The sequence below is a fragment of the Apaloderma vittatum genome, unplaced genomic scaffold, assembly GCF_000703405.1.
Source record: "Apaloderma vittatum isolate BGI_N311 unplaced genomic scaffold, ASM70340v1 scaffold469, whole genome shotgun sequence".
Classification (NCBI taxonomy): domain Eukaryota; kingdom Metazoa; phylum Chordata; class Aves; order Trogoniformes; family Trogonidae; genus Apaloderma; species Apaloderma vittatum.
The window spans coordinates 109852-125255 of NW_009733329.1; the positions used below are offsets into that span (position 1 = coordinate 109852).

General features: G+C 40.3%; 1 protein-coding gene across 1 annotated transcript in view; it reads left to right on the plus strand.

The window, feature by feature from the left end:
* The window catches only part of LOC104278746 (hemicentin-1-like), a gene marked incomplete at both ends in the record, with an annotated part of 96852 nt that extends 81448 nt beyond the window's left edge, over positions 1 to 15404 (plus strand). Inside the window, 10 exons of the mRNA XM_009875820.1 lie at positions 1107 to 1229; positions 2832 to 2996; positions 3741 to 4022; positions 5287 to 5454; positions 8258 to 8371; positions 11016 to 11102; positions 11493 to 11684; positions 12432 to 12605; positions 13797 to 13910; positions 15292 to 15404. Coding sequence (XP_009874122.1) covers positions 1107 to 1229; positions 2832 to 2996; positions 3741 to 4022; positions 5287 to 5454; positions 8258 to 8371; positions 11016 to 11102; positions 11493 to 11684; positions 12432 to 12605; positions 13797 to 13910; positions 15292 to 15404 — 1532 coding nt within the window. The remainder of the gene's footprint in view (positions 1 to 1106; positions 1230 to 2831; positions 2997 to 3740; positions 4023 to 5286; positions 5455 to 8257; positions 8372 to 11015; positions 11103 to 11492; positions 11685 to 12431; positions 12606 to 13796; positions 13911 to 15291) is intronic.

Below are 15404 nucleotides of genomic sequence, written 5' to 3' on the forward strand. Positions count from 1 at the left end.
AGAAAGGATAATTCTTTTCTAGTTAGCAGCTCCAATGAAATAAACTTAATAGAAACCAAAAGTTGCCTGTGGAAAATCATCTGGGGATAAATGTTTACAATTATAGTCTTTGCACCTAGGGATGAAAAGTCCTGATTGCCATATATTTAAGTTTTATGTCCAGAAATTGTATCCTTACGAGGACTGGTGAGATCCCAAGAGTTAACTCTGGTTCCAGGAACTAGCCCATGTGTTAAGGGTAAGATGTACCTCCTTAGAGAATGGCACAAGTGTTTTGGCTAGAAGCAGGACAAGCAGAAAGTTGAAGCTAGTAACCCATACATCTGGTTGCTGCTAAATAGAGTTTGAAGTGTCAGAAGGAGGAGCTATCTACTGTTGCGTGCATTGAAAATGTGCTGGAGAAATTATTCCTTAGGGAGATTTTATTCTCCAGGTGCAGACTACGTTCTCCTCAGCTTTTTTTTTTGGTCTCTTTGCACGTGTTACCTACACTATTTCCATCTGATGAAAATGCTTCCCCTGCTTCAAGAAGGCAGTCAGCCTGACCCTAGGGATTGAACTGAAGTTCTTTAAGACAATCAGAATGAAAACTTTGGCCCCATTTGTCTGCGACTGTGTTCCAGTCTCAGAGCTGCAAACCAAAGCTGGCTCTACGCTACAGGACAGTCAAAGGGATGGCGTCCTTGGCGGTGGGTCTGGCAGCCAGTGTGTTGATGCAGGAACAATCCAAGGGAAAAAACGTAGGGTGGTTTTTAACAGTCGCTTTCCACCTAATGATGATCTCTGTAGGCTAAGGCTGTGAATGAGGCAGGCTCTTTGAGTTGGAGTCAGTTTCCATAATTCACAGAAATGGCTTTGTTCTATATGAAGTCCCCTCAAAAGTCAGCCAAAAATAGAGCAGAAATAGGCTGGAAGGATAGATACTGTCATTCACAAGTTTATTACTCACTACCCAGCATCTGGTCTGCGTTGTCAGCAAGAGAATGGAGTCCTTATAATCGCTTCGGAGTATAATGGGACAAATTCATACAAGGGTCATTTGTGTCTTACTGTTGGCTGATAACGTTTTGTTTCGAATGCTGCAATTACTGGGTATTTCTTTTCAGTGTCACCAAGTATTTCTGGCTCGGATGACATCTCTCAGCTGACTGTAACTGAAGGGGGCTTGATAAGCCTGATATGTGAGTCTAGTGGCATCCCACTCCCAAGTCTTACCTGGAAAAAGAATGGTGGGTAACCGTCCATCGTTCATTTTATAAAGCAAACGTGATGATTCTGACCTGTGCGGTTTTCTCCCTGGGAACGTTTTAGCTGGTGTATTTTGGGCAGTTCAAGCACACAGGTATCTCAACAGCCCTGATATCGAGTAAAACAAACTACAAGAGTAGATTATTCCCTTCAATCTAGCTCTGCTTTTATTAGGTGTCATTATTCCTAAAGGCATGCAAGAGAAGTGCAGCACAGAGAGTTCGGGTCAGAATGGACTGTGAAGTGCTTAACCGCTCTCATCGTGCTTATTTACCTCGGCACAGCAAGACAGCCTCTGGACTTACTCCAGATTTACTCCACTGCATGGAGACGTATTCTCTGAGTTCTTTATAAGTTTGCAGCCATGGCATTCTGCCAAGTGATGAAAACACATCTATATGTAGTAATGGCTTTGGGAATTTACTGAGCCTTTCTCTCATCCCATGTTAATATTTAAGGGTAATCTGCACACCTTTTTGCTTTGGGGATTAAAGTAACACCTTCTTATGAATCCGGAGACAAAACCAGGTATTTTTAGTATCTTTTTTTAAGCATGAACACAGTTGGAGACAGAATCTTAGCCTAAATAAGATATTGAACTCTTCCAGTGTGGTAGTTCTTGTATTATTAATCAATCTTACCTATTCATCTGTATTTTTCTAAATGGCACAAATCTGTGTGTTATGGGCATACTTTAATTTTGACTCGTGGAAAGAGCAGATTTTAATTACAAAAACTAACTTTTTCTAATGCATGCATGGTATTTTCAGAAAAAATAGAATTCATCAAGTTCTTTTTAAACTCTGTCTCTTGGAAGCCAAAAAGCATTTTATGACACATTCTAAAAATGTACTGGAAGGCTAAAGTGTAGACACTTAAAAGGCAGAAAGGAAACTTAAGCCTGTTGGAAAGTCTAGAAAGGCAGTTAGAAAGCAGTACAGTTCTGAATGTTACTTGAGAGCCAGATTTTTATCACAATTGACATTTGGTGCACTTGTTCATAGAAAAGGTTTTAAATGCACAAGTGGGAAATGAAAATTCAGCTTGTAAGAAGTAGCAGTGGCAGGTGTATTCCTTTTGTCACAAAGCCTCCCTGCAATTTGTAAAGATGAGGGGAGTTCTGAGGGCTCCAAGACTGAAAATGCTGCTCAGAGAATGCAGTATTATTTTCTGTCATGTTTCTGCTGGGCAGAAATCTGTGCACATGTGCTGTGTGACACACAGTACTCAGACGGTCCATCCGTGAAAACTAAATTGTATTTTTCAAAGTGCTGGATGTGCTGAGTGAGATGATTATATGCTGGACAGCGAGTTGGGTTTTATGGAAGTCGTTGCATTTTAAAGTGTCCAAATCTGTCTGGATGGATGGGAGCGTGGTGAGAGTTACTGTGCTCAGGCTCGGGTTGCTGCATGTTATGGAGTCAGCAATTAATGTGGAAAGTCCTCAGAACCTGCTTACGAGAAAATCTGAGAGAGCAGCTCTAAAATGGACAGTTGTGCAGCTCAGTAATTTTTTCATGAGCCAGCGGACTTTACACCGTGTGAGCAGGCTCGTTACCATTTTCTGTGGTTTTATCTGAAAGAAAAAAATCCACTGGTGGCTGACATTTTGGGAAGGGTGCGGCTATTATCTGGAGGCAGGCAACTCCAAATTTCAATTGCTGACAAGTCTGATGCTGCGTCTTATACTTGTATCGCTTCAAATGTAGCTGGAAGCACACAGAAAGAATACAATTTGCAAGTATACAGTAAGTTACCATGAAAACTTCTGTTTGTAGTTTAGCAGTTCTGTGATAGCATTACATTACAAAAGTGTTATCAGTACAGTGATGTTAAGCTGCAAGATTCTCGGGGAGTAATCACAGAATCATAGACTGGCCTAGGCTGGAAGGGACCTTAGAAATCATTTAATCCAACCTCCCTGTCATGGGCAGGGACGCCTCTCAACTAGATCAGGCAACACATGGGGACTGAACAGGGATCAAACCTGTGACCTTGGTGTTATCAGCACCACACTCAACTGACTGAGCTAACTGGCGAGTAATGTTGGGCTATAGGGAAATTTAAGGGCGCTGATGAGGGAGAATGTTATAAAATTTTGGTGATTTGTACTCAGAGCTTGACCAAGACATTTGCATATACCCATTGAAAGTGCAGCTGACCACAGGTGATTACAGGGATGTGACTCCTTTTGGTAGCGTAAAGTCGCCAAACTGTAGTAGTGGTGACAACTAATTGAACTTATATTTCTCTTGGATTTTACCACTACCTCTGTATTTCGATGAGGAGGTCATTCATCTTTGCATGGTCCTGTGGAAAATGCTATGAATTGCAGAGTACCCCTAACTGCAGTTACTGCCCGTAACCTGCAATAACTGGTCTTTATTAAAATGCTGATCTGGCAAACTGGGTTGTTGTTCTGTTCAGAAACAGGTGTGACAATCCTGAAACGCAGCTTCCAGTTGACATCTGTCCTGTGTTTTCTTTCATAGTTCGACCAACAGTATTAAATAGCGGTACCCACCCATCAGAAGTTGTCGTCACCCAAGGAAACGAAATTTCCTTGGAGTGTGAGGTACAGGGCGTTCCGGAGCCGGCAATAACATGGATGAAGGATGGGCGCCCGCTGGGCAGTGGCGGGGACGTGGCAATTCTTCGTGGTGGTCACTTTCTTCAGCTGAGAAATGCCCAGGTGTCTGACACTGGCCGCTACGTTTGCGTTGCTGCCAATGTAGCAGGGCTGTCTGACAGAAAATACGATTTAAATGTTCATGGTAAGTATGTGCAAAGTGAGGCAAGGATAACGGAAACGCATCAGACCTTAGATTCACTCAAGGGCATCCGAGAAGCAGTTGTGTAGCTGAGAGCACGACCTATGTTTATTGCAGGCTTTACGTGTGATGCAGTTTCAGTTGCAGGGTTACAAAAATCCAAATTTAGTTTTATAGCTCCCGAATGTTTTAAAAATCTTACCTCTATCCCTGTTAATATCAATCCACTCGCTTTTACACCATCTCCCAAGACAAGAAAACCAAGATAAAGTATAATTTTATATAATATTGAGGCAGGTGTCATGGTGGGAAATATTCTTTTGTGGCAGACAGAGCTCACAGTTTAACCAAAAACACTCTGGTAGTGGCCTCTACCAGAGAACTGTTACCTGGTGAAGATAGCCAGTATCTCAAGTATCTCATTGCCAGGTTCTCTTCTCATTTTGCAAAATCAGAAGAATTTAAAGATTGTATCTCCAATTATAATTCATCTCCATAATTTGACTTGATGGCATTGATCAGACCATCGTGTTATCTTACAGGCACTGTAATGTTTTTACATATAACTTTTTATGCTTCATCAAACGCAGAACATGAATGTTTTACTGTGAGAATAAATGCAGGGATTCTCATTACTGAAAACAAGAGATCAAAATTTTTTACGAGTTTTATTTTTTTATTTGAAATATCTGCCATACTGTGTAATCAAGCTGTTGGGTAGTAGAGAGAAACTTCAAACCTCCTCAGGCTATGCAAGGGTGCTGGAGGATGTTGGTCGATTCTTGACCCCAGACTTTACGTTCTAATGTATGAACCGAAGAACTGCTTCCAAAGTGGTAATGAGAATATTTCTAGCAAAGCTAAAAATAAATTCATGGTAGTTATTTTAATGGGATGTTATTCTTTCCACTAGAAAAAGTGTTTAATTTCTGTCAGTATTAGAATGTTCCTTACTGTTTCATTAGATACTGGAAATTATAATTGGCATAGAGTGGACAGAACTACAACAAATTGTTACTTGCTATGAATCTTAAGCCATAAAATAAAGGTAATAGAACTTATATAATTAAATTTTAATATTTCTGTGCTGTTACACATTAAGAAGTTGTCATTAACATATAGTATTAAATGTCTTGGTTTTGTAGCACTTTGCTTGCCAAGCTTATCTTGGCTTCAGTGAATTATTATTTGGATAACAGAGTGTTTTGAGAGAAAAATCAATTTTTAATCATTCTGAAGTATGGCTTTTCTTTACTCTTTCCTGTAGTTCCCCCAAGTATTGCTGGTTACCTGCAGATGCCTGAAAACATCAGCATTGTGGAGAAGAACCCCGTGTCTCTGGTTTGTGAAGCTTCGGGAATTCCCTTGCCATCCATAACATGGCTCAAGAATGGATGGCCTGTGACTTTGAACAATTCAGTGCGAATCCTCTCAGGTACAAAAGCTGTAGTTATTTCTAAAAATAAAATTAAAAAAAGGAGCGAAGGGCAAGGCCTCTACGTCTATGGTACAGGTGTTTCACATGAAAGAACGTTTGCTTTAATAACCTGCTCTGTGGCGTGGAATAGGTCATTGGCAAAAAGACTAGTGCAAGGAATCTGGAGAAACTAATGATAGGCAAGTGGAGAAACAGATCCGATTCACCAGGAATCTTGATTTTTAAACCTACGAAGAACTAGTTCAGATACCTTTTAATGATGGTAGTAATTAACAGAGGTGTCCAAAATAGGAGGGGCTTGCTACCTGTTCCTGGAAACTGTGTTCCTGCAGTACTGTAGGGAAGTGAGGGTATTGGACTGACAGCTGCAGTGATGTTAAACCTTTGTGTTTGCAATAAGTTGTGGAATTAGCAGCCTGTGAGATTACGAACGGACAATGTGTACCAAACAAGCAGTATGTTTGCGTTGACTTCTTGTGCCTAGGGATTGGCTTTGTGGAAGAGGTTGGCTTTGTGGAGTGCATAGAAGCAACTGAGGTGTGTAGATACAACTAGAGAGGTTTCTTTGATCTTGGGTTTGCCACTCACTGCTAGAAATCTCATGAAAATAATTTCTGATGAAGTTTATAATACTCTGACATAGCCACCATGCTCTGACAAAGCCAAACCGTCCTATACCATGAGCACAAAAAAACTATCAGACAGGTAAAGGACCTGGAAGGTGTTTAGAAGCCCAACTGAGACTGGATTTGAAGCTGAAATCTGTCAGGATTTTTTTTGTCAGCGTAGCTTTTAACGTTGCAGATAGTCCTGTCTTCTGCTTTCCCGCTTTTCTGTATAGCGTGTGGAAAAAGGAGTGGGTGTCTGTTATCTGGCATAAATCTGGCTCTCTGAGCTGGTATACGTTCCTCTTTGTGCAAAGCTGCCATCAACAAAAATAACATCTTCTGGACTTGGTTGTTTTTGTTCTCTCTGTTCATTTCTACACCCACACTAATATCACCACCTAGATCGCAGTCAGAAAGGGTGAGACACAAAAAGATGTTTATTGTCTCTGAATGTTAGCTGCAGTGGGAGTGGGGAAACAGGCCAGAACTCCGTGCTTCATTTTCCAGCAAACTCGGTGGTTTTGTGCAATTCTTCCAAAAACTGTATGTTGTGGTAGTGAGCTGTAACCAACAAGGCATTTGGAACTTTGTTTGTGCTTATGCAGCTGTAAAAAAAAAAACACAACAGAAACAACAACAAAACCACCCACCTCTTCAAGTAATTCAGGAGGTAAAATACTTTGCCAAAACCAGATTTTGGTTCTGTTGATTGAAAACATACTTGGCATTGCAGATGATTTAAATGTGTGGATGCGCTGCTGCCAACTTTGAATCTGTTAATTCAGATACTACACTGGTGTTTCCTTTTGATGATGTTTCCTACATATCCTTTAGAACAAGAAGAATAAAAAGAAAGAATTGCCAGCATAGCAATCTGCTTTCCTTGCATACCATGCACTAAGTTTCAGGAAGGAGAAAAGCTTTTATTAAGTTTTGACTAAATGTAGAAAATCGAATCCTGCCTCAGCATGGGAGCCCTGGGTGTGCTATGGCATGTGATGCCGGAGAAGGTTATGCTCTTCTGCAGGCAGTTACTGTCTTCATTTTGCTTCTCACATGGCTTTGGTGAGGGTGTGGATGGGGAAAAGGGATCAAGGTGACATGAGGCTGCAAGAACTGAGCCTCCCTGAGTCTCACAGCATGAAAGAAAAGCTTAAGATTGGCCACCACGTTTGCTTTCGTACTTAAACCTTCGCTGATGTTCATTTTGCTGTTTGCTGCCAAAAAGGAAGCAAAGAGAAGTTACGCTGCTGTGGCAGAGCGAGGATATCCTCGGTCCTTTGGTCAAACACATTTGCAAATCTTCTTCCTTTTAATTTATTGTCTGTGCAAGTGTATTCTGTCAACTGTAATGTGTAGTGACTGTATATTCTGTAGCATTAAGAGCAATGTGTACACAGAAACCAGTACTGTTGTCACCTGTTACTGTTGTTGATGGTACAATTAATACAAATGCTAGATGAGAGGAGTGGAATTTTATTCCTTATCTGTACATGTGAAAATACCTGTAAGAACTGTTTATATGTGCATATAAAAGGAAACTTTTTAAGTGTACACTCCCCCCCTCCCTCTGATACAGCTTTATTATTTTACCAATATAGCCATCTAGATTCTCAGTATGGCAAATCCTGCTGTCTGACACACTGTGTTCTGTCAGTTTTTCCTGTGCAGAAATGTATGTACAAATCCTGCATGTGCAAACTGTGTTCCACCACATCTAAAGTGTCCGTGCTGACCGATGAATGATGTATGCCCTGCGCCCCTGCCTGTAGTCTCAGTGACCTGTTGTGGAGCCAGTTGGGTTTACTCTGCCCGGACTCTACAGCTGTGTCAAAGTTTTTGGTGCTTGGCCTCTGACATCCTCCAGAAATGATCAGAAAATTACTAAATCCCTCAGTATTCACGTAAATGAAATTTCTGAAGGAAAAAATAAGGGATATGTCAGGGTAATTTGGAAGATAGTGACAAGAAAGTATGATCAGTGTTAAGCACAGATCTAAAAGCAACAAGTAGCTGAGAGTCTGAGCAGACATAGAGAAATGATAGGACTAGGAGTAAGGTCATTAAAAAAGAATTACAGCTGGAAATTTAACCAACACTGAAGTAAATGAAGAGTTAGAATAGACAGTTTGGGAGCATGTTGATTGAAGCAGGACTTCAATGTTTGTACAATTTTTTGGGTTTCTCATCAGGAGGCCGAACACTTCGTTTGACCCATACGAGTGTGGCAGATGAAGGTCAATATACTTGTGTGGTGACGAATGCTGCAGGAGAAGTGAGGAAGAATTTTGACCTTTCTGTTCTAGGTAAGTTCTTTTCTGAAAATGCACTGTGTCCATATAAGTAGCACCATATAAGTGGTATTTCAGTCAGATAGGCATCTGAGAGATGCCCACAGCTGGACTCACATCTTCTGTTTCTTGTTACCCATAGTTACCCATAGCTTCACTCTTGAAGAACAGTTTAGAGGTGATCTGGAAAGGTGGGGGTTTTGTGTTTTCCTGGTCAAGTTAGTTTTCAGCCAGATCAGTTGCCTGCTGGTTGACCACATAGCCCGTTAATGCCAGCATTGATGAAATGAAGATGACAAGAGCGAGCGATCAGGGAAGTAGTGCTACCATATCCCCCAACGCCACATCTAAACAACCTTTAAAGACATCCAGGGATGGTGACTCAGCCAGCTCCCTGGGCAGCCTATTCCAATGTCTGACTACTCTTTCTGTGAACATTTTTTTCCTAATGTCCAGCTGTTTAAGGTGGTTTAAGTCAAAAGAAAACTACAGCCGCAGGAGACACTATGAAATTCGTGTGAAACTGTCGTGTCTAATGCTCAAATGCATTTTGCAAAATAGAGATCTCTGGGCCCATGGAAACCTTCAGTCAGTAGAGCATTTGGTATTGTAAGATATAAATCAAGTAGGGGTACCAGGTGATCCTGCTAACATATTTGGAGAAGGACTGGTACAGCAGGCTCTTTAGATGGCTATTTGAAACCATTAATATGTAATTTTGTCACATTACTTATTTTTCAAGAACAGTATTTTTCCTCAAAAATACTGCTTTTTGGTTTAGAAACTGTTTGTTGTTTTTATAATTTCCAGGCCTGATGCAGGTTGTCTTACAGCGTTACCGTATATGATTGTCCTGTAAGTTTCTTTTCTTTAAGGTGCTGAGCACTGTCGGCTTCCCTTGCCTTCAGCTGACTTAGCCAGATTCAGTGGGTAAATGATAACTCGTGTTCATGTCAGTTCATGTTTATTTGATGAGCTCATGGAAGTGTAAGTCTGGTAGAATGGAAGAGATGAATAAACACTGAAAAGCATTCATTGTTTTACTGTTTTCTTTGGAGGGTTTTAGTAGCAGGGTATTCTCGAGGGTTCTGAGAATCTCTATTGCATAGGCTTTGTTTGCCTTGAAGAAAAAAGTTCAATGATACTGACTTCAAGTGGGCTAAGTGGAAAATTCCATTGTTCAGTCTTCTCTTCCCTCCCCCAGTAACTTCTTTGTTTTTCTAGAGGAAAGTTACTGGAATGTGGCCTGAGAGCAACACACAATATTCACTGTAAATAGAAACCGCACAGAGATACATCAGGGTTTCTCTAAATTGTCGTAGGAGGTACCATAGGCGACCCAGCTTGCATGGAGAGCTTGGTGTAATAAGCATAATATTTATATATTTGCAAAACGGTTGGTGTGCCTTTGTCATATTTCTGAAATGAATGTGTGTTGACATCTGACTATATTATTTGAGGGGCAAAGCCATGAGTTCCTGTGTTTATGAATAGTAACTTTTGGCCTGGCTTAAAAGCATGAAGTTCAGGACTTTTAGGTTATGTTTTCGCCTATCTTAATTCCTTCGCTAGTTGATGAATCTTTGTCTTGTTGCATTTGGACACTAGAACCCATACAGATCTCTGTTTTGCATTGACTGTACAGTCACAGCAGGGAATTTGATCATAAATGCATCACAATTATTTTTTCTCTCTTGACAATGAATTCTGCCTATTACTGTGATTCTTACTTTTAGAAAGCTTTTGCTTCCAACTTAATGGTAGATCACAAATAAGCTATTCTGTATATTTTAGTTTCTCTCTCTTTTCATCTTCTATCTAGGCTGAAAGTTTGTGTTTTATAGGATTATTAAAGCATAGTATCTGGCTCCCTAGTCTGGCACTTTTGTTACGAAACTTTCCGAAATCTCCTAGAGATTTCTTTCTTAGAGAATCTCTTAGAGATTTCCCCTTTTCAACCTGTTACACTTTGTGCCTACTTTGATTTAAAGTGCCATTTTCTTTTAGCCTGAGTGTACAAATACCTCTGCTTTGAGAGAAATAGTTGACCAGAGTTTTTAACCACAGCTACCCACCAACACATTCCTAATCTGGCCTCTCTCATCCAAAAGTCTATGTAGTCTTGTTTTTTATTTAAAAATTCTTTACATAGAATTCTAGATAGACACTTTCAAGTACCGGTGGAAAGCAAACAACTCTTCTACTTAAGCACATAGTTTTGAACAAAGAAATCACTTGCTGCTTAGTACGGGGTAACAGAACTTTCTTACAAACCTATAAAACCTGCTGGTGCATAAAATAAAACCTGGCCCCACTAACAAGTGCCTATCACCATTGCCCTGCTGACTATGCTCCAGAATATTGCTCAGCACACTGAGTGTCTCTCTAGCTCTGAAGACGTAGTGAGACGAGTTCTTTCTGGGTCTATGGTCCTCTTCCTCTGAACTTGAATGGTTAAGGGGTGCAGAACAGAGTGTATACCTGTTGTTCTTTCACCTCTGGACCTGTTTCTGGTCCAGAGCCATTCTGATTCCGAGCTATTCGTTAATGGGTGTGATGAAGGAAAGCAGGTGCTGAGATATAGCCCGAGTGTGTCTTTGTTGTGTTTAAGTTGGTTGTAAGTAACACCTGCTGATGTTGTCTTCTTGTCTGTTTGCAGTGCCTCCAAGGATTGTGGGTGAAAATAAACTGGAAGATGTGAAAGTGAAGGAGAAGCACAGAGTTACCTTAACTTGTGAAGTGATAGGTAAAAGTGTACAATATTACTTAACATTTACTGATCAAACCCCTAGTGTCGATCATCAGTGGTTCTGAGCAGTTTGTTCTTAATGGAATTTTCAGTTCAGTGGTATTTTTAAATTCGAGATATAACCATGGTGCTTATAGCAGAACTAAGTGCTCCAAGAGGATAGTTGCTATGATATTTCTTCTGTAAAGGCCTGTGGAATTTCAGAGGAGATGTGTATTACTTCAGGAGGTTTGAAGACCTTAGTTTAGAATAGGTATTCCAAAACATCTCCCTAAAGGATACATTTTAAAAGGGCATCTGAAACTGGTTTTCTGATTTTCAGAAATCTTGGCATATCCTAGAGGCTGTGCAACAACTAACATTTGCAATCTTCTTTAATCCATTAAGGGAACCCTGTACCACAGATCACCTGGATAAAGGATGGGCAATCTCTGACTGAGGATAAAGATCACAAGTTACTGTCCAGTGGGCGTTTCCTGCAAATCACCAATGCTCAAGTCACTGACACAGGGAGATACACGTGTATTGCATCCAATACAGCTGGAGATAAGAGCAAAAGTTACAGTCTTAATGTACTTGGTAAGACAGCTGGGCTGACTCTTGCAGAGAAACCATTCATCTCAGGGGAAAAAACAGATGATCACATTGGAATTTTGTCTTCAGTTACAGCAACGCTTAAGTTGCCTGGCTATGATTAAAATTTCATAGCTTACTAGTTAATAAAGAATAGTAGTTCAACAGAAGCAGCATTTCCGTGCTCTAGATTATAGAGTCTCAGAAAACATGGAGCTGTAGCAGGGCATTGAATGGAATAAGCAGGATAGGACGTTGGCTTCTTGTGATTCAAGGAAGGAGTATCTGAAGTGCACTGGAGATTGCAATCTCTTCATAAAAGCTGAAACCATCTGCAGTTTGCTTTTTTTCATGACGCTTCTTGCGTAACCAAATGCAAACAATGGTGAGTTTTGTTTTCCATATCCTTGTTTCCTAGGCTCATGCCTCCTACCAGTCTGCTGCTCCTAGGATCTCTGAGCAGCTGGTCTGCTTGTGTGGAGCTGCTGCGTGAGGAGTGGTGGCTGCCACCCTGGTGACCCTTGCTGGACAAAGGCCGAGGGCGGGTGGATTCCACCGACACACGGGCTGACAATTGACTTTAGGTCAACATGTAAATCCAGATGAATGTTTTCTCGTTTGGGCCTCAGTGCACCCTGTAGGAATGCCTCCCAGCTATTTAAGGGTGCAGCTAGATTCCTAAACTGCTCAGGGACCAGGAAATTGTCTTTCTTTAGGGGTCTTTCCTCTGGGTAATGATTTTGTTGTTCCTAGTGTCTCCGACCATTGTGGGTGCGGATGGCCGTGGCACTGCAGAAGACGTCACCGTTATCCTCAACAGCCCAATGTCACTGGTTTGTGAGGCTTATTCGTATCCTCCAGCTACAGTCACCTGGCTGAAAGATGGTAATCCTTTAGAATCAAACAGAAATATCCGCATTTTGCCAGGTAAATCTTTCATTGTTGTTGAGAAATAGCATAACACCTTTCATTCTTTTATTCTTTAGTTTTCCATTCCTAATTTTTTGAAAATCAAAAAGATTTGTTTCTGTTAAGGGTAATGTTTGTACTTCTGAAACACTTCCCATTCCAATAGTTTTCAAGTGCTTCACAATTAACTGATTATTTACTTGAATTTTATTTATGTTCAGGTATTTATCCTTTTGTTCCGTAAAGCTAAATGATAGCAAATGATTCCATTGGAGCTCAAAATGAGCGAAATTAAGTGTGGAAATTACATGGAGGGAGATATAAACAACAACATCAATAAAAAGAATGAGGTGGCATTTTTCCACATCATTAGTAGTTAGCCATTTTTAATTTTTGGAGTAACTCTTACCTTGCGCACCCATGGAGTTGGAAAACAGGAACAAGCTTCAAAATTAACACCAGAGTACTGTAGATTAAGAGGTGCTTTAGCATCGTTAACTGCAAGTGTTCAGAGGAAGAACGAGTCCGGTTGGATATTGATCAGAAAGACTTGAATTGCTGCATTCCTAGGAATGCAGTCAAAAAAAGAGCTGTGGCCTAATTAAATAGTGACCCATCTTTGAGAATGCAGACAAAATAAATTAACAGGGTACTATAGGAAGGAAATTCATGGATGTCACAGGCATAGAGGCCACCTGAAGTCCTGAATCCTGCTGATTGTTTCGTTTTTACACTTTTCACATTGTGATGGTTTCTGTCCATTCTCTGGACGGGGTTAAGAGCGTCTTTCTTACAAAGTGCTGCACTGGAACAGAAGGACTGGTCAGAGGCTCACATCTACTGCTGTGTGCTGAAAAGACTGTGTTTGCTTTGTCTGATCAATTATGCCTCCTTTCCCTTGTTCTGTGAACAAAGTGCAGAACCCTAAATCACTTCTTCCTACCTAGATACGTTGAAGAAATTTCTTGAGCAGAACTGTTAACAGATTTTTCTAAGAATCTGTAAGTAACAAGGGTTGTGATCCAAAGCACTCCTGCAAGTTATGCATGTTTGTTACATGTGTTTGTGGTGGTAAGCGATCAGTTTTTCATGCTTATCTAAGGGCAGAATTTGGATCAAAGGATTGAAAATGTACTGCAGAAACTATTTAAATCATTGGGAAGCAAGAGCAAAACCTATATGGTATTAAAGAATAATGTCTTCTGGCAGGTGGTCGAACCCTGCAGATTCTAAATGCCCAGGAAGACAACACTGGAAGATACACCTGCATAGCCATGAATGAGGCTGGAGAAACTTTGAAACACTATGAAGTGAAAGTCTACAGTAAGGAAATATTTCCAATTGTTATTTTATTTTTCATTCTTCCATTTTTTCCCTTTGCAGTGTTACCTACCCAGGTGAACGCAAGGGCTTCTGGTAGTGGCTTTCTCTAGCAAACATCTGTATTAGCTCATGGTGTTGCTTGAGGACACACACTGGAAAAGTCTGTTGTTGCATCCTTTACAAATGCTGCTGTTGGGCTAAATATCTTTGTACCATCTGGGGGAAGACACTCAAGAAACGCTGAACTCCAGTGTCTTCTGAAATGCTTTTTTTGATAATGATTTTCAAATCAGATTAAGTGTAGCACAGTGGGAACTTTGAGCAGAAGAGAGTCTTGTGAGCAAAGAAACTACTATAGGAAAAAAGGAGGGGAGGGAACCTGTAACATCTGATGGGAAAATTTCTTGAGTAAGGTAAAACAGGAGGATACTATTTTTATGTCCTTCCATAAAATACAATATGCACAAAAACTTTCCCATTCAAGGCTTCCTGGCAGCATATTGTCCTTTGGGCATCTGTGCCTAATACTCTTATTTTAATGCTCAAACTCTTCATTATGGGCTCAGTCAAGCATGATTTTTCTTTTTTACATTTTTTTTTTAAATTTCCTAGTCTGAGTTGGAGTTTGCTTTGCTCTCTGGGTAACCATGTTGGTGTTTTAATTACACTGAGACCCTAATAAGGCCCCACTGGATTCACAATAATGAGAAGATGACAAAAGAGTTCATTACTGAAGTAGGGCTATGTAGCAACATAAAGCCATTATTATGGTACTGCAAGCATTAGGGAGAATTTAAAATTTCCCCTTGCAAAAAGAATGGAAAATGCTTTGAAAGCATTTAAAATAATTTAAAAGGTATTATGAGACCAGGGTGGGGGGGTAGCTTAAGAATTTCGAAATCTTGTATTTTTGTTCTGATTCAGAAGGAAACAAAATTTTGCAACACTGGGATTTCTATGGAATGGAAATTTTGAGTTTTGACCAGCTACTCTCTCAATGTGGACTTCAGTTCAAACATGTTTCTGAGAATATTAGTTTCCATGAAAGTGCTTTTTAATGACAACAGTACACAAAACTTTATAGAATTCAAGCCAAACGCGTAATGAAGTGCTCTAACTAGGTAACACCATATTCAGATTTGCATGTCTAAAGCTGTTGAACACAGTTTTATGTATTTTTATACATAATACATATACTAAAAATTGGTTTTTATTTATATATATTAATTAAACTCTGAGGAAGAGGCAGATTAAAGGGAGAATGCACTGGCTTTCCCTGAGGTTGTCATCCAGGTTTTCCCTTTGTTAATTTTGAAATGCCACGTAAGACAGTAAGACACAAAGGTCCCTCTCACTTCCTTTTTGTGTTGTTGTTGTGCAGTTCCTCCTGCCATTAACAAAGGGGATATTTCGGGGACGGCTCTCTCCCCTAAAGAAGTGAAAATCAAAGTAAACCGCAGCCTTGCCCTGGAGTGCGAAGCTCACGCCATTCCT